General features: G+C 42.3%; 1 protein-coding gene across 2 annotated transcripts in view; it reads right to left on the bottom strand.

Moving 5' to 3' along the window:
• Nucleotides 1-23,509, bottom strand: part of CTTNBP2 (cortactin binding protein 2) — a 151,098-nt gene extending 127,589 nt beyond the window's left edge. For both annotated transcript variants that reach the window (XM_084786311.1, XM_084786312.1), the window contains exons 1-2: nt 23,305-23,509; nt 11,637-11,744 (exon numbers count right to left, since the gene is read on the bottom strand). In XM_084786311.1, the coding sequence (XP_084642437.1) occupies nt 11,637-11,744; nt 23,305-23,385 (189 nt within the window). In that variant the 5' untranslated portion in view covers nt 23,386-23,509. The remainder of the gene's footprint in view (nt 1-11,636; nt 11,745-23,304) is intronic.
• Nucleotides 23,510-25,384: the final 1,875 nt, after the last annotated feature.

Here is a 25,384-nt window from a genome sequence, read left to right as displayed (position 1 = left end):
GTAAACATTAATAACCAATGATGCTCTTTTGCAATGTCAGAACTTCCATCCAAGTAAGTTCTTGGAATTCGTAAGAATTCCTTTCTGTTTATAATTATCCACAATCGCCTGGAAGAGATAAGCAAACAACTAAGCTTCAGGCGACTAGCAAGTCTTTGTAGCAACAGTTTCTGTGTAGCTGTTGACACTTACAGCTGCGGACATGCATGGCGGGGGGACGGGACGTTCTAGAAATCTACAGCATTTAGACTGAGACAAAGAAACCAGGTCTAGGCAAAAGCTCAACTTCACCGAGGATGAGCATGCCACAGTGGAGGTTAGATGTCAGACAGAAAATGACACGATTAGTTGTGGTGTCTCCATTCCTAAAACATGGGTGTTATCATTGATCTCAGGGGATTTCACAGAGATGGAAGATAATGCAATGTGAAGTGTCTGGCTTATAAACAACCCTAACACTGTTAAGTCCCTTTCCTTCTCCAGATGCTTAAATTTCACCCCGTCGTCAACTTCAACAACATAAAGGGTTTGCTGCTGTTGGATGGAAGAAAGAGGTTATGGGGGAAAAGCTGTTTTACTTTAAAGGAACAGAACCGCCTCTTCTGCGTTGCCTACTTTTAGATGGTGGTAGTTAGAAACAGAATTATTCATGCACACTTGAAAATAACTCCATCAAAAATCAAAAGATCTACCATAATGTAGATTATATCCCCAACATGTAGAGATATGGGGAACAGAGTGAGCGGCCAGAGGGTGAGCTCATACAGTAATTCACAAGTCTCAGCTCACCGTGGCCAACGTCAAGAGCTGTAAGTCAGTACAGGACCTTAACTGTAGCCATGTGGGGGACAGAGCAGCAAGGCAAAGACAAGCATATACTGTGATTCGCTGGTCTAATTTTCACTGTGTCATTCTTCACAAGTTGCCAACTCTAAGCGTTTTCAAGATTCCTAAATCCTACTCGGAAGAGAATGGTTTTGTTTAAGAAAACGCTGGCTGACAATGGTAATAAAAACTGTTACTGTTACTCTTCCTCAAAGGCACACTCCTGATTGGCCAGCAAGCCCCAGACAGCAGCTGCGACGACCCATGGAATGACTCTGGGCCTCACTTTTTCTAGCCTGATGGTGTGACCTTCCACAAAGCCTGTCTGATTCCACAGATACTCCCCAGCTTGCTTCAGGCTTACTGTGAGGAAGGTGGACCAGGGTGATTGCTTTGGCTCTTATCAGCCACTCTGATTTGGAAGGGTGCTGTTTCTACACAAGGCTAAGAGCAAATGCCCACCACAGGAGTCAGGAAAAGGGAAGGAACTACGATCTGCCAGAGACCTTTCACAGTTCACTGGGAGGAAAGGGTGTGTGGATAGGGTCAGGGGAGGTCTTACCAAGACAGATGGAGATGCAAGTTTGTTTGTTTGTTTATTAAGTACCCTGGACTTCATTATAGATTGGGTCCTGTGACATATTACAGTGTTAAATCTTTAAAATACAAGCAAGTCTATGACTAGGCCAGCCCAGAGTTGTGATATTAAAACATCTATCCACCCTACTTAGTTAAGCGGGTAACTGCATACATCATATACAGAGCCCAGAGTTAAAAAACAAAATAAATAGTGATGATGCTAATCACAAAAGATATGAAAACAGAGATAAGAGAATATTTTGGGGGAAGTGTGGCAGTAGCTGAGTGTGTTCTAAGAAGGAAATCTAAATGGGGGTATGAAAGATAAAAATATTTCATGAAACATAATGAAACTCGTTGTTTTGTAAAATACACCAATAAAACTTAATTTTTCTATCCAGGTTTAAACATATAAAACCATGTTTGATTTACGCTACATCAAAATTATTATCCGCAGAGATTTAACCATTGAAGCCTAGTGACAAGCTGGGTGTCATACCTAAGAGACTGAGGCAGGAAGATAACCTGAGCGAAGTCAAACGAGGACAGCCCAACATCACAACAAGGTCTCATCTCTAAAACAAACGAGCAGAAAGCCATAAAGACAAGGCTCTTAAAGGGCGCATAACACCCATATGAGATGCAGCTCCATTTTGATGCATTCACAGTACATGGGCCAGTGCTTGACACCAAGTGGGGTCTCCGCTTCATTCCCAGAGTGATTCCTCAGAAGGAGCCCAGACTGACAAAATGCCTGTCGATTCTAACGTGTTCTTTCGTATGAGGCTGTGAAGTGATAGCAGACCCTCTGGTGATCTGCTCAAATAAGCCTGTTGGGATGCTTGAGGACTGAATGAATTTAGGATTTTGAACACAGCAACTATGTGTTAGAATATATAGTTGGCTTACATTCTTTAGGGAGAAGGTATCAAAAAACTCAAACCCATGCAATTTAAAAATCTAAAGTGAACTGAGGTAAACTAGATTTGGAGAACATGAAGTCAGAACGTTGTCTTTCAAAAGATGCCTCATGGGGAACTTTCCTTATCCATCTTAATTTAAACAAATCTTTAGTAATATTCATAGTCACCGAAATATTAATGATCTGAAGAAAACACTTTGTTGCTAAGCAATGAAAGTGACGAAGAAGAAGCATGGCTTGGAAGTCTTGGAAAAACCTCTGAGAGACTTTGATTTCTCATGTGACGCCTAAAGAAATGCTGTGTAAGCGCCCTGCCTCTCCTAGATATCTCCAGCAGTTTGCGAATTGGTAACGTATTTAAATTGTTTACAATTAATAAATTGAAATTTTTATAGAAGAATTCAATGTACTATAAGGTGTTTAAGAGTATGCAAAGTCATTTTATTGTTCCAACAGCTTGCAATCATATTTTATTTATTATTTGTTCATTATAACTTATTTGCCTTACATGCCAATTGTTATCCCTTCCTTTGTATCTTCCCGTTCCTACCCTCCTTCCCTCTTCTGCCCTCTTCTCCTCCCCTAGACCTCTGTAGTATAATTTTTTAAATGGTCATTTTGGGAAATGCACACTAATCACTCATACTTGGACACTCCCGTGTCTTCTCACATGGCCAACAGGATAGAATGCAAAGCTGTGTCTGCCACTGTCTCACCCCAGCTTGGATGCTTCCCTCTCCCCTGATTCATCCTCCCTTCTGCAGATGACATATGCAGTCACTGTGCTTCCCCTGTGAAGACCTCTGGCCTCCACCTTTGCCTGACCTTTTCTTCCAGCTGAGCTCGCATGTCAGGCCTCGCGGCATTATCTCCTGTCCATTACCTCCTGTCCTCTAATACAGTCTAGAACTGCACTCCCTCTTCCAAGATCTCTCAGAGCATTTGTCCCTTTCCTTGCATAACAAGAGTTTCGATTTTAATGTCTATTTCATTTTTTAAAAAACAAACCAGATGCCACTAGCATGAGGCTGTTTCCATACTCTGGTTGCCATGTATGGAATTCCAGTTTAAATTAGTATATAAACACACTGAAAATCTAATTTAGATGAAAAACAACAACAGAGTGTCAGCCAATCATGACCAATCAAGCCTCAGTCAATCACTAGTGGCCAACTGAGCAGCCCATGCTCAAATAAAACAAAGGACTAGCAGAAGCCAATCAGGCTATTTCTATACATTATTTTCTTGTTCTGCCTATAAAGACTCACTCACAGCCCATACAGCCCTGAACCTTTTGTGGTTACCCATTTTATAAGACATTGTTTTGCTCGAGTAAACTCTCAAGTATAACTAGGGAGATTTTGAACTTGCCAGTTAAATGCCCATCTCGTCCATTGGAGTCTAAGATCAGGCCCTTCTTTTCTGCTGTCCTCTTGATGTCCAGGACAAGTGAAGAACATCACAAAGACAGTAAATATCCATTGAATGAGTGAATGCATATATCTTCTTATTTTCTTTCTCCATTCTTTTCAATTACCATTTGAAATATAGGTTACTGCTATCCTCATTTTATTTAGTAAAAAAATGATTTCTACAGACAGTGATATGGGCCTACAGTCTCAGATACTTAGGAGACTGAGGCAGGACAATCACAAGTTCACAGCCATTGTGCGAACAAATCAAGACTCTGACTCAAAAACCATAACTATAGGGCAGGAAATCAGTAGCAAAGTGCTCATCTTGCATGCTGATTAGGTTTTGTCAACTTGACACAAGGTAGGGGCATCTGGGAGGGAGGAACCTGAGAAAATGTCCCTATCAGTGTGGTCTGGAGACAAGCCAATTGGGCATTTTCTTGACTAATGATTGATGCAAGGGTGACAAAGCCATGGTGGCCAGTGCCACTCATGGGAAGGTGCTCCTAAATTGGATCAGAAAGCCTGCTGAACCAACTGGGGATGGGGTAAGGCAGAATTCAGCACATACACACCCATGGCCTCAGCTTTAGTTCTTGCCCTCGGGTTCCTGCCTTGAGTTCCTACCCTGAAATAAACCCTTCCCTCTCAAAGTTGCTTTTGGTCTTAGTACTTATTAAAGGAACTAAAAACAGACTAGAATAATATGCAAGGGCCTGGGTTCACTCCCCAGTACCACAAACAAACAACTCAAAGCAAACAACAAACAATCAAAAACCTCCTTACAGTCTGACTCAGAAAATTTGAAAGATAGAAACAGAAACCTCTTAATTTTTTCCCTAAATGGTACAACTGGAGAAAAAAAAAATACAAAGATTCTGAAAATGTTGTTCATACTCTTATTATCTTTTCCTAACCAAGATATAAAATTAAACATAAATATAAGGAAAAAGTCTTACACAAATCCCTAACTTGCACCTAGCCTTTGGGTGTTGAGACAACATGGCTAACATGTTACGAAGATGTCTGAAAGAACATCCTGTGCTTTTCAGGTCATGCTGACTGGATGTATCTGCCTTCCTGCCTATAACTCTGACAGGGTGCTGCTGCACCCAGTTTGGAGAGATACATCATCACGTTCCACAAGCCTCATTGGCAGCTTGCTTTGCTCACAAATACTTCCATAATGCATTAACATTCAGCAAGGACACACTGCTCAGTTATTTCTATGGCTCGCTAAGTGGGCCCAGATGGGTAGCCCAAACATCTCGCTTTTATGGCATCATCACTGTGGCAGTAGAGTGGAGATGGAGAGGTCAACAGCAAGATTGACATATGTCAATAGAAACCAGAAGCCCTTGTCCATCTGGGCTACACACAACAAACCCAGCAGGTGCAAGAATAGGCCTCCATATAGAAATAGGAAAGTTGATGTTATTTCAGTGGCCTATAAAAGGTTGTGCAGGAGCTGTGTGGTCCAGCACTCTTTCTAAGTGGCTTTATTTTCCCTGCTTGTATCCTACTCCTATCCTCAGGAGTTCTACTCTTTTCTTAGTAAATCATCTATTTCTTATTACATTATCACATGTCCCTGGCACACTTCTTTACTGGAACACAAGAAGCAGGAAATTTCAGAACGTGACCTCTGGACTTAGGCCTGTGATTATGACATCCCCTTCATTTACTAGCATATAGACTGGTATTTCCTTTTGTATTCTATTTTTTAAACTAATGGTAACTATTCACTAAAGAAAATAAAATTTCTCAGAAAGAAATAAAATACAGAGTCTCTGTTTTTGTCTTACTAGATATAACACAATAGTATTTAAAAGTCACTGGCTATTTGTACTTTATGAAAAATAAATTTGCTGCAGAAATGGCATGAAGCCCAACCAATGCTTCTCTCCTTTCTCTTGACATGGGGAAGTCTTATCTCCATGGGTTGGGAAGGAAAGGAAAATATGTTCTCGTGAGTTCAGCTCTGCCTATCATTGGTTAAAATGAACAACACTTTTTGGTCAATTGCCAGCACTCTTAGGGGAATTTTAAAAGACAAAAACGTTCATGTTTTACTTAGTTGGAACCAATGGAAACCAGATTAGTATTCCTGTATCAACACTTACTGCACATGCTATACAGGGGATGCTCACAATGCACTGCCATTCAGTAAGAGCTGCTTTTACAACCAGAGGAAAACACAATATTCTGTGTGGTACTAGGGACCTTGGTCAGTGCAAGGTGGATGCCTGCCTGTTCTGAGCTGCTCCAGGCTAACTCCCCAGCACCATATGTCCTGCATCAGGGTTTCAGTACCGAGCATTACAATCACAAGCATATTTCACTTTGAAAAGTAAAACACTTAAGTTCTGGGGGGAAAAAACTATACTACAATTTCAAATAGGAAATTATATGGCATCTTTCAAAAGGGTCATAAAACTTATTAAAATGAGTATTTTCAGATTTAACCTTTAGCTCTGAAGTGTCAGTGTTTCACAAGGAAACCACTGTACCATAATGTGTTCAAATCAGTTAGAATACTTGCATTCATTCTTTTTTTCCCAATATTGTTTTTCAAGTAACATTTCTAGTGGTCAACACAACTTCAGAGTGGTGCTGACCCCATGGGAGCAATTGTGCTGGGGATGCGGTTGGCAAGCATGGGGTGCAAGGCAGCCAGTGAGGAATGCTGCTGACCTCCTGGAAGGGTGTTGGATGCTCTCTCCTCCCTACAGAAGAATGCAGTCCCAAATATCAACAGTCCTGAGACTGAGAAAACCTGCTTCCACTTAAAATAACATCACTTAACAGCCTTAAATTTCCCTGCATGTTGGGCCCAGTGAGCAGGTCAGGCTTTTGCTTTGCATTTATTATAAAATGAAGACCAAATTACAAAAACTCTAAACACACTCGGTGAGAAAAGCAAAGTCCGTCTTAAATAACGCAACTGAGAATTAACTTTAAAATATATAAAGTCTGGATATCATTTTATTTTTTAAATATTTGCTGTAGCATGTCTTTATTTACAGGCACTTTAACTTCGTTTTTCTGCCTGCTATCTAGTAGGTATTCAGTGGGTATATTTTTGTTTATCTTTGACGGAGTCTGACTATGTAGCTGGCCTCCAGCTTTCAATCCCCCTGCCTCAGCTTCCTGCACTGTGATAACAGTCAGCTGCTACCCTGTCCGACTTAAGGAATGGTTGAGCATAAGGAGAAGAAAGCAGCATGCTGAAGGCGGCCTGCAGTTCCCCTCCCCCCTTTCCTCCTACTCTATACTGGCATGTGCAGCTGCCCTCAATCAAGTGTCCACCACACGGAGGAGCCAACTCCCTCAGCAGGGGAGTAACACAGAAATAAGCCTGGCAGTTAGCTGAGGCCTGGCACAGAGCTCCCATCCCTCAGTTCCGAGAAAGCGACACGGACTTCTACTATAACTTGGGCCTCTGAAACAGCTGCCTGTTTGCACAGTCCCTTGTATAGGCATTTCTGTCACCAAATAGTCCCCAAGGTTACCGGAGCTGGAAGTGCATTCTATGTAAAGAAGTGCTAAAATGGTCAAGTTTTTAAAATTCCAATGCAAATAACTGAAAATCTGACTCCTACAGTTAGCCTATTTATAAAGTTTAAGAGCAGGATTTTCTATCCTTAGTACAGTCAGTTTTCATTTATCACATGTAGAAAGGATGAAAAAGAAGCAGACGGGAAACTTGCACCTACTGATGAGGAAGTCAGTGCTGCTCTTTTAAAAATACAATACAATTTTCTTCTTAGCAAAAGTGTATGTTCTTAGAAATGGGCATGGTGGTAAATGCTTGCAATCTTAGCATGCAGAAGGTTGAGGCCGGAGGATACAAGTCCATAGCCATCCTCCTGGCCTAGATATCATGACCATGTCTAATATATATATATATATATATATATGTGTGTGTGTGTGTGTGTGTGTGTGTGTGTGTGTGTGTGTGTGTATAAAATCTTAAGTGAATACTGTTACAAAGCTATTTACTTTTTATATTGAAAGTATTTCCTGTCTTAAAAAGAAAAGCAGCAAAAATGCCAAGATAGACATTGCAATCTGTCTCACCCCCTTCAGACATATTTATGGACTCTTCTGAAAAGTCTATTGCTACTTATCCAATGATTGATGAAATCTTTGTAACCTGAAACTCAAAACCACCAGGATCATGTGATTTAGAAAGTGAAACAGCTTGGTCCAAAACACATTTTTAAATTCTAAAGAATTTGGATGTACCTGGCATGGTGGCACAGGCTTGTATTCCCAGCACTTAGGGAGGCAGAGGCAGGTGGATCTCTGTGAGTTCGAGGCCAGCCTGGGCTACAAAGCAAGTCCAGGGCAGCCAGGGCTACACAGAGAAACCCTATCTGGATTAAAAAAAAAAAAAAAAGAGGGAGAGAGAGAGAGAGTGTGTGTGTGTGTATGTGTGTTTGGATGCTTCATAATACAATCATTTCCAAGTCTAATTAATACAGTTCAGGGTACAAATTAGTTATCCCTTATTTTAATTATTAAGCTCAACTATCAAATTTTTTAATTGAAAAAACAAAATGAACTTCATATGCAGATACATGGTATACTAGTTACTGATTAACAAGATTTTGGTTCTTAATTTGTAGATAAGTTTATCAATTAATATAAAATTAAAATTTTCACATCTTTCCTTCTCTATTTCTTTTTAGGGCATCGATCAGGCAGACAGTAAGTGACATATTGTCGCACAGTTAAGGAAAAGGCAACTTAAAGACACATTTAGACCCAAGTCAATATTTGATGAGTACAATGGTAAATCCCGGCACTTGAGTTGGTTCCAGGTACCACAGGTATGTGAAAATTCCATTACTCTTCAGACCAGATCGTCTAAATATTTAAATAAATCATAAACACCACTCTGTTAAAAAAGCTCTTAGGAAGATCTCACACTGAATTCCACAGAGGTCTGTGTGACACAGCAGCAGGCTCCTGGGTAAGCCCATGTGTGGTCTTGGCCAGATCACCTAGGGCTTCTCTTCGGTTTATTTGATTTCAATCTTTAAACATAAGGAACTGGTCTCGGCTAGATCTTCCCCATGGGCTATGTTGAAGCAGGACAGAACATTCCTGATTTCTCATTAATTGGCTCCTAAAGGACAGGGAGGCAAGGCTAACACACATTCATGATTTTGTTTTTTTCTTTTTACATTTTCAGTTTTGGTTTTTTGAGACAGGGTTTTTCTTTGTAGGCCTGGCTGCAGTGGAACACACTCTAGAGACCAGGCTGGCCTTGAACTCAAGAGATCTGCCTGCCTCCAGGAATTTTTTTTTTCAAGTCCTCCCCAAAGTTTTAAATGCCTCTCATTAGAACTTTCAGTGTGACTCTTTTGAGACAAGAGAGGGGTTCCTTTTTATCAATAAACATCTTATTTAAATTACCTTTAAGAAACTGAATTTTCTTGAGATTCAATTCCCATGTAAATGTACACTCCTCTCCCCCTCTCTCGGTCTGTGTGCCTGTCTTTATCTATCTATCTATCTATCTATCTACCTATCTATCTATCTATCTGTCTGTATCTGTAATTGTTTCTTCCTTTCGGTTTTGTTTTCTCTGACATGAGGTCTTACTTTGAAGACTGCACCTGCTTTGAACTGAGGCTGATTTCATTGCCTCTGCCTCTCCGGTGCCAAGACCCATCACAGGCATGCACCACCAGGCCTGGCTACACATACGCTTTTGTTTGGGGCACTCTATCGGAAGTCATTCACCACCCCTCACTGTACGAGTCAGCACTAGGGCAGGCGTGGACCAGGGTTCCCCTGCGACTGTGGTTTTACAGCAGTGCTATGAATAGGTGCAGTCAGCCAGCAAGTTCATCGTATCTTCCAGTGAGCATGTACATAAATGGAAACTCGTATTTTTTCTATTTTCATTTTATTGAAAAGATTTTTCATGTGTTCTGATTACAGTTTACCCTCCCCCACCTCCTCCAAAATATCCCTTGCTTACAATAAGTTACTTTTCTATTAGAGAACAGGAAATGTATGTCATAATGAATTGCGAATTTTACTTTAAAAAGAATTTTTTTTTTACTTAAATATATCCCACTTAAACACCCAATTATCCACAATACCCGTGGCGAGCGAGCAAAGCACAACAGATATGTTCTATGAGCCTGAGAAATGGGATGTGATCAGGGTTTAAATCACTGACTGTGCCACCTAAGTTGCTTGTAATTCAAACTCTGGCTCTATGGAAAACAATCACTTGATAGCTGGGGAACCTTTACCTGGACTCTTCCAGTTAGCAATACTACAATAGAGATACATGTGCTTTCTAAAACAGAAAACAAGACTCTGCTAAGTGCTTTCAGGTTTGTATAAGCAATGGGAGGTTGCACAAGGCTAGTGCGTGTTACATGTTAACACAGAATAGAAAAAAACCCCCAAAACAAAAAACCCTAAAGACAAACTGAGGTCCTGCGTTTCTGTTTGGCTCAAGAGGTGACTGCATTCTGTAGCAGTGTCACACATGTTAATGCTACAGTCTCAATGTGGAACAGAACAGACAACACACACACACACACACACACACACACACACACACACACACACACACCCCAAACTGCAAATGAGTAAAGGTCCTTATTCAAAAGGCTGTATCCCACCTCAGCGCTGGCTCGCAGATGAGACAAGTGAATCCCCATTGTATGAACAGATTGACCTTGGTCACGGAACTGATGGTAGACGGCACACGTACTTTACAATTTCTAGTATTTGAAATTCAGGGATATTTCCACTCCCACTCAGGACTAAGTTCTCACCCACGTACAGCTGGGTACACCTCTACACTGCTACATGCACCCCTGCAGAGCCTAGTACACCCCTCCGCAGCTGCACTCACCCTTGTACACCCCATGTGACATTCCTCCATTCCTACCTCCCTTCTTTACCATGAAAGCTCTTGTCAAAGGCAACAGTCAGCTGACATTTTACACATTCTTACATGTTAAAATAAGGCCCGCAGGACAAAGTTTAAGGGAACAATCTTTAGTGAAATAAGATAAGCCCATGCTTCATATTTAATAATTGCAACCCTCATTGCCAAATAACTGAGAGCCAAAATATATCTGGTTACATACAAATGAACATAAAAGGGGGGAGCACAAAACTAAACCTTAGACCTCTGTGCCGGGGTGTACCCAACTGTACAGGGGTAAGACTTGGTCCCGAGTGGGAAAGGAAACAGTTCCTGAATCTCAAATACAGTTGATTGACACAGGGCAAACAGGGCAAGATAGGGAATTTCCAATCAGAAAACTGTATCAAGAAAGTTTAACATTGTTTCAAAAAAATGTAATCGAGGCATTTGTAAGCTTTTATAAGCTTTTGTAAGCTATTATATAAGTACTTTTAAGTTATTGAAAACTCTGATAAAAATAATTTGAAGGAATGTACATCTTCGTTTTAGCTATGAGTTTTTTAAAATGAAAAACATCATTCATTACTTACATAGGAAGTAAAAAGGTATATTATCCGTAATATTTTTATAAATGACTCTTTTAATTTTCTCCCATAGCTATCATACACATACAAGACACAAAAATACTAATTTTCTAAAATTGTATGTCTTAGGTCCTACAAGTATGTGATGCATCTAAGGATTTCTGATTAAAACAATGGACTTCTCAAGTCTCCCATTTTCAATGGTTTATTCTTAGCTTTTTATCATCTCAACACCCACATGACTTTGCTTTGTCTGTCTTGTTAAGGTTTGTGTTTTGAGTGAGGACTATATATTAGCCTGGTGTAACACCTTAAATACAACAGATTCAAAAATTAAGAGGGAAAGTACCTCTGCCCTTGGCCCTCTAAGAAATGTCAAGGATACACTCCCAGAATGTTCTTACCCTTAGGGCCTCAATGACAAGGTCTCTGGCTTCCAGTTCCCCTTCCATCACACTGAGGAGCATCCGGAGCTCTGACTTGCTGAGGGTGTCCACATCAAATTCTTTTTTCTGTAATGCAAATTGAAAAATGTTGTCAATACAAAATAGTCCCTGAAAACGATGGATATCCGGAAGCCACGCATGGCAGCTTTGGGATATCCATCTCAAGTACTAGGAAGTGGAAGATGACAGTTCCTTGGAGGTTTCTGGCTAGCTGGTTTAGCCTTGACAAACTTTAGGCCAATGAGAGGCTATGTCTTTTCTAAGGGAGGTGGGGTTAGTGCCTAGAGAATGATACCCAAGATTGTCCTTTGGTCTCCACATGCATATATACTCATGTATATTCACACGCTCACACCTAAAATGTACATACAAAAGAGAGCAATAAGGAAAGACATAGGCAACCTAAGGACCGTTTCTATCCAGTGGCTTAATGCAAGACTGATGTGTGATCTACAGAAAACCTTGTACTGCCATTTCTGCAACTCTCCCCTCAAAAAGAGATGTTGTTGTCTGACTGCCTAAACATCTGGACTTGGAATTTCTCCAAATTATGTGGCACAAATTGAAAAGTCCCTGGAGACTGTATCAAAACAGGCCTGGCTTTGGGATGGGGGGGAGCTAGTGTAGCGTATAACAAGAAAACACAGATGTATTCCTTGGAGGGTCCCTGACATCGTGGCTCCTGGGAAGTTATTATAAATTCCAGGGCATCCAATAATAACAGGTCTTGTTTACAGAACACTCTACAGCAGAGGCCACCAGCTGGCTGTCTACCCAAATCTGGCCTGCAGATGTGTTACTTGGGCCATGAGGAAAAGTTCACCTCCCATTCAGCCACCATTGGAAAACCTGAAAATATTACTAAGCACTACAGAACACTGCCTTCTCTTCAAGTCAGACGTCTGGGCATTCTCAGATTTACAATCCACAGAGACGAATAACAATTGCCCCTTTCTAAGGAACACATTCTTTGTCATATTGTCAAATCTTCACACACGTACACACACACACACACACACACACTGGATAAACCCATTCACTCCCTAGTGGATGATGACAACCTAGTTCATCACCAAATGTCTCATGGCACGAAAGCTCAGTTGGTCTTCATGGCATTCTAGCATTTGGCTGCAGGTTTGTGCAGCGCTCAGTGTTTTCCAAGGTATTTTCAAAGAACTAAGTTTAACCCATGGGATGCCATCACCTCCATTTTTACTTGAAGAAACTACAACCCAGGAGTCCGAAAACATAGCTAGGACACACAAGTAGTAACTAGTGAACAGGAATGCATCAGCTGCACCTGTGCCTGGCTTATCCGTGTACATGATACGTAGAAACAAAGTTCCAGAATGGGCAGTGTGAACACCACATGAAATGGGTGCGTTCTGTCAATCAGCCAGTGAGAAATGGTGCGGCATTTAAGGCTCTAACACCAGACTATTTCTATGAATACACAAAAGGCAGCACAGCAAAGGCCCTGACTTCAGAGACTGTCACAACACACGACCAGAAACATTCTCATTCCCAAGAAGCCTTTAGGAAAGAGAACCATGATTCACAGTGGAAAGAGACCAGACCTAGACAGCTCCCCAAAGCAAGAGTGTTCCTCCTAGTTATGTGGCTTTCTTTTTACATATACATGAAACAGCAGTTATTGGCAAGGCAGAGCCTAAGGATGGAGAGAGAGAAGTAAACCTACAGCAGACCCAAGGCTTCGCAGCACTGGAAAACCACTGTCCAGCAGGCCATTGTAGAGATATTCCCAGTAAGTGGGACAGTCCAATACACCGTCTGAAATTCTGTTCCCACAAACAGATGATCGTATGGTCCAGAGGTTCTTAAATGCCAGCATGTGGGTGGAACACTGGAGACCTGTTCTTAAAACACAGCCAGGCTCTACTCCTAATTGATTCAGTGCAGGTGGGGGTGGGTACACATTTGCCTAACAAGTCCCTGATGACATTGAAGGATGGAGTCCACTTTGAGAAGCATTTCATTGAATAATCTGTTTTCTCGGCAATCCTAACACCCACTCTCTACATTTCCTCTGAGGACTGCACAAGAATATATGTATAAAATTAAGCACAGGGTATAGATGAGCAACTGCTATTAATAACCCAGATGTTTTGTGTAGAGAAGAGCAGGGTATTGCCTAAGTCTATTTTTTTTTTAAATTCACCAAACCAAATTGAATAAACTCAGCTTACTGACTATGATGAAAGACAGACGTTTACCCTGGCTTTTCCCCACTGAAACTGCAATTCCTGTGTGCTTTACGGAATGATGTTTTATTAATGCTGCTGCTTCTTCTTCTAAAGATTTTTAATTAATTGTGTGTTTTATTGTTCTAGTTTCTTCGAAGCTTCATGCGCAAAGCACTCTACTTTAAGGACTAATAAATTGTAAAAGACAGTGCCAAGATTCTGATTCATGTTAAGATCAGGAGAGCTTGCCCTGCTTCCATCGTCAGCATCAAGGCACGTGACCTGCAACCAACTCTTCTATTTTTTTATATATCATGTCAATAAAAAGGAAATCCATTAAAGGCAGAAGATGCTACTACAAGTGTTCTTGCTGATCCACAAATGTATCATACAGAATGTTAAAGAAATATCTGTCTTCTTCCACCAACATTAAATGATATATTATTTTGAACATACAATGCATCTGCCTGTTTCTCCCCAACTACATCCAGCTCTACCCCTGCTTCCTCAGTAAAACATTACTAAATGCTCAGATTCAACAGTAAAATTCCAGTACTATTTTCAGATTGCTATTTTCTAGTATCCAATGCTTTCTCAATTATTTTAGTGAAATGGGGAAAGAAAGTACCTGAAAAAATGGTGGAGCTCTAAAGACTCTGGCTATTTGATAAGTAAATTAAAAGTACTCTGGAGCTTCTTACTAAAAAAATAAGGATGAGCAAACTCAGAAGCCAGTACTAGGGACAGAAGGGTAGGAGGGATGAATGTGGGCTAATAAAACTAAGCGTGCACCATGTACAAAATGTCACAAGAAAACTTTGTTACTCTACATGTTGATTAATGCATGAACACACACACACACACACACACACACACACACACACACACACACACACACATGATAAGAGCCTCTTTTTAAAGAAGGCTATATGTATTCTGAGGCCGTGCTTTACCACTGAGCTGTACCTAAAATTCTCCTTTAACTTTCCACTTTAAAACAATGTCTCACTGAGTTGGTCAGATTGGCCTTGAACTCACTCTGTATCCCATGCTCACACTAATGCTCCTACCTCACTCTTCTGAGTCACTAAGATTACAAACATGACCCATTAGCCCTGGGGGGGGGCAAGGAGGGGAGGGAAACAAGTCCCTCTGAAGTGGCTTTAACTCATATACCTACAGCACAAAAACTTAGATATGAACAAATCATTAATGCATCCTGGTTCAAGACTAAAATGAGCTATCCTACATCTTATGATGTTCATTTTAAAACTGCCATGATAATCTAATTCCCAAAGAAGACAGATGTCAGAACATACTGCTATTCACATAATGACATTAAGATCTTCAGAGCATCTATGAAAACAAGACTGCCCCTGTCCCAAATACCAAGAGAACCATGTTCAGACTATGCTTTATTACTAACCCCAATTTTCCCAATTTAAAAGAAAAACACAAAACAAACCAACAACCAATCCAGATTACATTATTTCAGTGATACAAAGGAAATAAAAGTAATAATAAAACCAACAAGAAGATGTAACCAGTCTGCCAGACTGAGTTTATTTGTCAAAAAAGCCCCATATATCCAGGAAACCTACTTTTCTCAACACCTACTGTATAAAAATTTGCCAGAGTCTGGTCAAACAGAGACAGCATCTGCCTTGGGATATAACAAGTCATGCCTATTAATTTACTGTATATATTTATCATGGAAGAAAGCTGCTTGCTGGCTTGTTCTCAGAGTCACAGTTAACTACTTTTCTTATACAGTCTACCTGCCCCAGTCTATAGATTGTACCTCCCATAATGGGGTGTATCCTTCTGCATCAATTTATCAATTAAGAAAATGCCTCATAGATATGGCCATAGGCCAATTCCTCAACTGAAGTTCCCCTTCCCAGGGGACTGGATTTGTGTCAAGTTGACAGCTGACCTTACCCATAACAGTCGCCAAAAGGCCTGCAAGGGATATTCTGAGCTACAGAGGCAGAAGTGTCCCCTCAAACATTTGCCCAAACACATCGGTCATATTAGTGATGCTTAATGAAAACGTATGTAATAAAGCACACTGCCATTTTGTTTGGCTCTTCCTTTCAACACCAAGTGCTCCTTTCCCAGTTAGAAGCATGTGACCAATGCCTTTGTGAACATAAGCAGGAAGATATCTGGGAAAGAGGACTTGAAGGAAAGGCGAGAGATGGAGATACGGGTGGAGGAAGGCCAGGAGAACAGTCACCAAAGAGTGGCAAGTCACTCTATCTGCTCAGCCTTCCGGTTTCTCATTAAGCAGAGGAGAGTGCTGGAGTAGTCATTTCTAAACTGGGGGTACTAGACTAAGTGTTCTCCAAAATCTCCTCCAGCCCTCAAGAGCCCTGATTCCATGTGCCATAGGGAGAACTGGATTACTGGATTGAGGAAATTATTGGGTTTTTTTGTTTGTTTGTTTTGTTTTTGTTGTTGTTGTTGTTTCCTTGAGACTAAAAGCTTTTGAGGAGTTCTTGAGGAAAATTGATTTTGTCTTTTTGCTCCAAAGTTAAGGAAATGTATCTTTTTCTAGTTTAATACTTTATGCTAATAACTAGTTGCATTCATATCTCTGTAAGCATGAAAGATTTTCTTTGAGAACAAATAGGGGTTAAACAGAAGGAAAATCGATGAAATATATTGAAACCTCAAAATATTTGAGTGCTGTATCAACATGAATAAAAATTAAGTGCAACTCTAATTATTTAGGGTGTGGATTTAGCCATTTATAAGAGTTCTTTCTCAAAGAAAGAAAGTATACGGCCCTTAGGACTTCAGTCTATTTTTAAAACTCTATCCAGGTGTGCTGGCTCCTTCCTTGATCTACACACTTGGGATGCTGAAGCCAGATTGCTAAAAGTTTGAAGCCAACTTGGCCTGGGCTATGGTAAGTCCTGTCAGAACAACAGAAAGACCAGAAAACAGGGGAGAGGTTTGGGATGTTGCAAGTGTATCACAGGGGAGGGGAGGGGAGGGGAGGGGAGAATAAGTGAGGGGAGACTCTTTCACCCCTGCTTTTGCTTTCACCAGCCCTCTTTGCTCATCTCCTCATTTGGCTGCCATCTTTCTTCAGCAAACAGAGCCACTTTCATGTTTGTATGCTCTGGTAGGCCCCAGACATCTTTCCACTCCTCAATCTTAACAGTCTCTTATACTTCTCATGTGGCAGTCAATATGGCCTGCCTTGTACATTTCCCCAAAGCATTAAACTCATCTTTAGAAAACTCTATCTCCCCACCCATACTAGCTGTCAAGACAGCAAGAATAGTACATCTTTGCGTGCTTTTATCTAGCATGCCTCCCTTGACTCAGTATCAAAGAGAAAGCATGTTACGGCATTAGGTGCAACATTGCAGTGGCTCCAGGAGCCAAATAAGACACAATATGACACTCTACTCTAGGGGCTTCTACTGAGTAGAGACACCTTCAGCCAGTCACTGGGAGTAACGCTCACTAGGGAAGGAACTAAGGAAGACCTTAAGACTTGATGAGAACACAGGGCCCACCAGGAACCTCAAGGCAGGCAACCCTGCCTGAATACTTTCACACAAGACAAGTGACTTAGGATTGGGAGGAGGTAATAGGAATAAGGAAACAATGCCAGGAAGGAAACCTGTTAATGGCCGTAGCTAATTTTAACCAGGAGAAAGCTGGAGGGAAAACAGAAAAGTGGCTCTGGCACTGGGATTAAATTCAGCCTTTCCTTCCTGTTAGATTTCCTCTTCTTCCATTTCCTCTTCAGGGAAAAGAAAGAACCCCTATTTCAGGAAACAAGCAAACAAAACAAAGACAAAAAGCACGTATAATTCCATGAGAACTCAGATTTCTATGCAGCCTAATGGGAGACTTGAATCAGCCCCTTGGTGAAAAGCCTTCCACCTCTAACAAGCACCACAAAGGAGTTTGTTAACATGCCATAGAATGGGTCTTGATTATCTGCAGGTGGCAAATGCCAACGTGATCATTTTCAGATAAACCGGGGCAGAGAAGGCAAAAATGGTAGCCTTGTAGCTACGAGAAGCCCTTTTGAAGAAAAAGTCGGGTCTTTGGTGTCATCTTGCTGCCTCTTTGGTGACATACAGAGATGCCAAAACAAAAGTCACTTACAACCAAGTACCCACTCAACCAATTCTGCACCCACAATAGCCTTCAAATAGATCCTCAGCCTACTAAACACGAACAGCTTTGCACTCAAATCACCATTCCTACATGGACCACAGCATGCCACATATAGCAGGGGTAGTCTTTGTATAAGACATTTAAAACAGCTACAACTAAAATCATAACAGTCCTTCACTATTAATGCTTTCACAGCCATCATTCTCAGTAACTCCTGAACAGGAAGATAGAAAGAGAGGTGGACAGAGAGGAAATATAAATGTAGGCACCTGTGGGTGCAAACCAAAGGCCAACCTTGGGAGTCACTTTTTGGGTGATGATGGCACCTTGTTTGTAGAGACAGGTTCTAGCACTAGTCTGAATCTCACCAAGTAGATGAGCCTGGCTGGTCATGGCTGGCCGAGCACCAAATACCCCTTTGTCTCTGCCTCCCTGGGTTAAATGTGTATCACCATGCTGGGCATTCTTAAGTGAGTTTCCAGGTCTTCACTGACTACAGTATCACTCCAAGCCAAGCCAAGGCCTTTTAAAATATTATATAGGTCTTGCAAACAGGCCATCAGTAGAGAGAAAGCCAGTCAGGTGTCTTCAAACACAGCCTCTTTTCAAATGAGCTGAGGTGGCAGGACCTATGAGGCCTGGGCAGAGAAATGATGCCACCGCAGTAGGCACATTCGAAGCTGGATTCTAGTCTCACATTCTATGTACCTGTCTACTGTTCCAAAGCCTTGCCAAATCTCTTCCTTTATGCCCAGTCTTTTCCTGTGCTCACACCTTTTGTACTTTTTCTCTCACCCTATGAACCATCGATTCCTTCACACCCTAATGAGTGACTGGGCTTTGGCTTTAAGGTTGGGAAAACTCAGGAAGAGAGTAGCATGGTCAACATCTTAAGACCATTCCAGCTTCAGCTTCAGTCATCATGGTGATGAAAGAACCAGAAAAGAAAACTGACAGTGTTGAAAATCAAATTTTGAAAGCAGAAACCTGGAAAGCATTTGATAAGTCATTGAGAAAAGCAGTTGAGAAGATGGAAATGTGGAAATGAGAAAAGGGCTGGTGTGGTGGCTGAGCACTCATCTTACCAGCCTCGTGACATGAGTCTGACTCCCAGACTTCAGAGATGGAAGGAAAGAATCAACTCCACAGAGCTGTCCGTTGACATCTACACATGAGCTGTGGCACGTGTACCACCCCTCCACCATACAGTAAGTAAGAAATGTTTAAAAACTGAAATGCAAAGGCAGGAAGATGTAGTACAGTGACAGAGCAATTGTCTGATCCCACCCAAGAAAAACAAAAGTTGAAAGAACGTCAGCCAGTCTGTTGATTTGGGGCCTGAAACATCTGCAATGTTAACTGTAATAAACCACTGACCAACATCTGTATTATAATCTTGTAACACAGGGTATATTTGCCAATTAGCTGATCAACATCAAGTATTCATCAGATTCTAAGGAATGTTATTTAACAAATGAACTCATACAACTCTCCTTGAAGGCCGCCACTCTCTCCAAGCCATAGCCTGGATGGTCCCATGACCAACAGCAGCTCTCTGTTGTTGCTGATAAAGCACTAATGCCGTAAAATGTCTTCTCAGTGTATAAACTTATGGGGAACACATGACAACAGAACCAACTGGCGATGTAGCACTGGTATGGATTCAACCACAAATGGGGCAAATGGTTTTAACACAAAATTGCTCCTATGAGAAACTTAATAGCAGCAATAGCAATAAAAATAAACAGAACAGGTGCAAACAGAAATATGCAAGCTGTTGTTTAAAAAAGCGACAGAGTAATATGTAAAACAATATGTCCATTCTGATCTTTGAAATTTCCCAAAACCTAAGCTATTTCCTTAGACCTACAGCTGAGACGGCGACATCTCTCTACTCAACTTTGCAAGCCTTTGACATGGGACATCTGTGAGGGAAACTTGAGAAATGGCATGGGTGCACCCCACTTTCTGCCATCTCTGTTTACATCCTCCCTCTGAGGGCCCAGCACAAATGTCCTCTACCATGGACTATTTCCAGTGCTTTCCATAAACAGTTTGAGATCCTTCCGTTAAGAAGCTCTCTGTGACTGTTGACACTGTTTGCGCCTGTAGCAATCTGACTCCTCAGTGTACCCGCAGTCCACTACAGTAGCACTTTAAGGGATTAGAGGCAGTGAAGATGCTGCTGCCCAGGATGTTTCCACCTTCACAACCTATGCGTGTTCTCTTCATGTTACTTCCCTTTAAAACCGTGCTATCAACCTTTCAATATTCCCCAGCAACTATATAATGACAATTTCATTTTTCTCAAAAATAAAGACCAAAACTAGCTAAGAAGATTCCTTTTATTGCAGTTGCATTCAATACTGTAACCTAGAAAACAACATTTTTAAGGTGCTGGCCATTAAATTTAACACTGATGTGTTTGTAATATTTAAACCGAGAGGAATGCTGGATGCCCCCCCCCCAAATACAGCTCTAAATGGATCTCCATTTTCTTCTCAGTCCCAAATACCACAGTGACAATAAAAAGCAGATTTCTGTTTTCCATACTGCCAGCCATTCAGAGTTATATTCTGAGCAGAAATAGCAATATGGCCTATAAAAGTCATCCCATTTGGCTAAGGTACTGAAAATAACCCAGGCTCTGGGCATGGATCACAGCGTAGACTATTAATACAATCCTATTGAATAATGTAGCTGTTAGCCAGCTTCACACTCCACGTGCTTTCAGGATTTACACAGAGAAGGACAAGGATAACAAACTAAATTTAAAGCACTCCACTGGAAATTATATTAAACTGCAAACTATAAATTAACGTGGTTCCTAAGCAACAATCTAAATAGGGGGGAAAAAACAAAGAAGAATAAAAGAAAAAAACCTCTGAAAACATACACTCTCAAAAATAGTCAACTGCTTGCTCTGGGGTTTCACTAGCTTGATCCTACCAAATGTGTATATAAAACCCTACAAGATATAAACCAATTTGAAATTAAATAAATCTCTACAGGGCAAAAAGAATTGCTCATTAAAATTTTCTATATTAGATTCTTTGTTGGTATAGTGCAAAATATAGCATTAATTTTTAACCATTAGATAAAAAACAAGTATAACAAACAGAATTTCTCCAACTGGCTTTTATTTAATTAAAACAACAACAACAACAACAACAACAACAACAACAACAAACACGCTAAAGCCAGGTGGGGTGGTGGTTAAGGCCTAAATCAACACTTTAGAAGGCATATACGGTAAGTTTTAGCTACACGTGACCCTGCTTCAAAATAAATAAAGATCAGTTTACTCAAGTAGCTAATGTAAGAGTCCCCTTTTCAAGTCCAAACTACTTGTAAAATAATAATAATAATAATAATAATAATAATAATAATAATAATAAAAAGTTCGGTTTTACTGAATAAAAAGTAACATAATTTTTACTTAAAAGTAGCTACTTTAAAAACCTTAAGTCCTGTTACTGCAGGTTGGACGCCTACAGGATGCCATGGGAATAATAAGGAGATTTTTTCTGGAGGTTTTTTGCCTTTTCCGTTAAGAAGAATAAAACAATCAAGCGGCTAACTTATCAGCATCTGAATCAGGCTCCTGGCATTTTTAAACAGTTGACAGAACACTGACCTTGTTGGCACAGAAGCATTCCTGACAACGCAATTTTGTTTACAATTTTGTATATCACACGTTATAAAATCGCATGCTTCAGTTGGTTTGTTTAGTGGTTGAAATCTCGTGTGGGCACAAAGCAGTGTATTCTAAGTAGATTAAACTACCCACATTCCTGGGAGGGAAGAAGCGCGTTCTCCCACACCTCCTCTTCCCCCCTCCTCCTCTTGGAGAATCAAACATTCAATAATTTCAAGTTCCCAGAGGGCCTAGTTTTGATAGTCACTTTCCCCGTTGTCCTTCACAGAACGAAAGTAATTCACAAATGGAAAGGTTTCATTTGAAATGTTTTAAAAGTTCTTATTAGCAAAGAATGGAAAACTCAATTTCCCCCAAAAGCTTTAGCCCAGAAATCTTCCACTTTCGCAGATGGGCATTAGGAGCGCCCCCCCCCCTCCCCGCCCCCTCCGGTTCTGCTTTCGCAGCTTTCATTCCCCCTTCTACCTTCCTCCACATCTCTTCTGTCTCTTTCTAAGCCCTACCTCCGGAGGTGGGAGGAAATTAAACAGCTCAGGTTGTTTACACCTGGTCCTGCCCTCTGCTGCCCAGACCCGGACACGGGTCTGGAGGTGGGAGACACGGAGTGGGTATCCTTGCAAGGCTCAGCTCAATCTGTTCGGTCCCACTAGGAATCCTCCGAAAGAGCTGCGGGATTTGGCCAAGAGCCGGAGGCGCCCCAAGACCTGCCTTTCTTAGCAGATCTTTGCAAATCTTGCAAAAGCTGCTTCCAGACCTTCGAATGCTTTCCAATCTGGCTTTGTGGCTCGAGACCCCCATAGAGCAAGGAGGGAGTGTCTGCGTGTGCAGACATTCAGAGAAGCAAAGAAGGTAGCAGGTACGCGCCTAAGCAAGTCAGGACCTCAGAGAAAGGGAACAATGTGTTGACCCCAGGTTCAGAAAACCTAGCTCAATCTGGCTTTGGCTTGAGGAGAACGTCCCTACAGACTACGGACCAAGCAGCAAACTGCCAGGATCCAAAGTGCTGGCGCTCGTGGGGCCTCTCCTACTGTCTCCCCAAGACACGCAAACCCACACACACAAAAGAGCATACCGCCCCCCTCCACATCTGCCTGGCGATGGTTCGCCTCCCTTATCGGCTTCCCCAGGTCCTCCAAGAGGTGTCAGGCAACCGGAGCCTCGCGTTCGCTCCGCGACCCTTAGAGGTGAACAATGGGGGGTTGAGATCTTCTATAAGCACCCCGAGAGTGCGCAAAGGGGTCGCCAAGTATGCGTGAGGGGCGCTCCCGACGGGCCCCTATCACCCAGGGGTGGGGGTGGCATCACCCCATTGGAACCCGCTTCTGGCCTTGGGGACACCCCGGGGAAGGGATACCCGAAAGGCATACCCCGCGGAAGGAAGGGGCATCCAGTGGAAGAGACACACGAGGAAGTAGGTACCCGGAGAAGGAAGGGAAACCCCATGGGAAGGGATACCCCGGAGAAGGAAAAGGAACCCGAGGAAGTAAGGAGCACCACGGAGAAGAATAAGGCATCCTAGGGAAGGACGGGCACCCCACTGGGAGTGTCCAGCGGGGACCCTGGCACCACCCCCAGCCCGCGTCTACCCCGTTCCCGGCGCCCTGGGGAACTCGGTTACCGCCGCCTCCGCCGTGGCCCCCTCCGAGTCGTCCGGGGCGCGGGACAAGTCGGGCTCGCAGCTCGCGCCGTCCGTCGCCATCTTCCTGCTCTAGCGGATCCGAATGCGAGCTCGGAGCCGCGGCGGGGCTTAGCTCTCTCGGCGCGGGCGGTGCTTAACCCGCTGCTGGCTGCGGCCGCGCCGCTCCCAGCCCCAGAGCCTGGCCTCCCCCACCCGCCTCCCCGCACCGCCCCTGCCGCTTAACCCTCTGCTCGCCGGAGACGTGGCGCCCCGCCCACCCGGCCGCCCGCAGCAGTCGCTCCCACGGGACCAAGAACCAGCACGCGAGCCGCGTGGCCGCGCGCTGATGGGGAGACCGGCACCAGGGATGGCAGAGAAAGCAAGCTTCCTCAAGTGGAGGCGACGGGCTGGCAAAGTCTTTGCTTAGGCAGCGGGGGCACAAACCGATCTGGATGCCAGGATCCTGAATGTGAAATCTAAAATCGAGGTTTTTAATCCCTCACTTGGAATAGCTCCATTTTTGAGGCGCCTTTATTGATATTTCCCAGCCCTTGTCGCCTGGACATGTCTATCCTCTTAGTTTATACACCGGGCTTTGTTTTACTGCATTTCCCGTGCTAGTCCTCTCTAAAACCTCCAACTTTCAGCTGAAAGTCTGTATCCAGATGTTTTTAGCATCCCTCTGTGGGTGCCTTTCTGTTCAGTTCTCTTTTCAAGGAAGATGGAGACCCCCATGCGCACACACACACGCCTCAAGCCTGAGGTCTCTTCTGAAAACCGCCACGTATCCAGTGATATCTTACTACTTTTGAGAGAACAAGCAACTTCCTTCGTGCAGGTGAGGATTCAAGGACACACACAGGCCTTTGTCAAAATGATCTATGGAAATCCATGGCGGAGTTTGCATGGATGAGTTAGGCCAAGCGCTTAATTCCTAGCTCATGCCTCTAATCCAATTCTTCCCTTTCCTGCCACCTCCCAGGATCTGAAAAATCTATCACCTTACTGAGACCACATGGCAAAGACCTCTCCAAATCTCTAGGTCCCCAAAACTGTGCTCAAAGCACAAAATCAAACAGGAGGCGTTCAAAATGTATCTCCAATGAAGCCAAATCGACACACAAGCCAATCCCACACTTGACGTTCTGGAAGATGAACGACTGGAGGGTTCGGTACAAGGGCTACAGATCGAAGCCTCTAAAACGAGCAAACAAGACAAAAACAAAGACAAAACAACAACAAAAATCAGGCCGCTCCTAACGAGGGCTTCTGACAAGTCCATTATTCACTTTCCAAACTGGATTCGAACATGAAACAAATCATAGAAATTATTTTCTACAAAGACATTGAAAGAAATTGGTCAACAAAATCTAGAAAGTTCTCCCTCAAAAGAGAGGTCCAGGCAACTTTCACCTAGCGCCCAGGGGTTAAGGGTCAGACTTCAGGAACCACCTGTGTGTTATCCTGACCGCAGGCTTCCCTTTGTTTGCTCTCTGTGGCTTCACTCTGACCTGATCCATGGTTTCCCCATCCGTCAGCTTGTACCCTTGTCCATCACACCAGCCTCTTCCATTTAATCCCATATGCCCTTGAAATTGCCCCCTATGAGACTACCTAGACTTCTAAGATGAAAGCATTTGACAGTAAACGACTTTAAGACGATAGCAAATATTTAAAATTAACAGCTAGGATTATTTCCTGTTCTTTTTGAAAGTCATTTTTGTATATCACTAGGCCATCACTTTTCTTAATACTGATGTTGAATTATTACTCGAAAAATTAGCTGGCACGCTTGCTTCTGGGGAAGAGACAGGAGGATAAAACACTGTGTTTCACTTAGGAATTAAGAACAGGTATCTAAGACGCCTCATTTCTAGGAAGCAGATATTATACTTAGCTTATACTTAGATGCGCATCTCAATTGTTTAAATGCCTCATTCATTTGAAGGCATTTTAACTGCATCATTGGAAAGGTATACGTTAGTGTCATTCTGAATAAAATCCAAGCAAACTTATGTCAGGAGTCAATGCATGGATGCTTTTTTGCCCTTTTGTTTATGTGTGCTGTGTAAATGAAGAC

Source organism: Acomys minous, assembly GCF_964271855.1.
Source record: "Acomys minous genome assembly, chromosome: 6".
Classification (NCBI taxonomy): Eukaryota; Metazoa; Chordata; class Mammalia; order Rodentia; family Muridae; genus Acomys; species Acomys minous.
The sequence above is the reverse complement of the archived record's forward strand: the minus strand, read 5'-3'. Positions and strand labels throughout refer to the sequence as shown.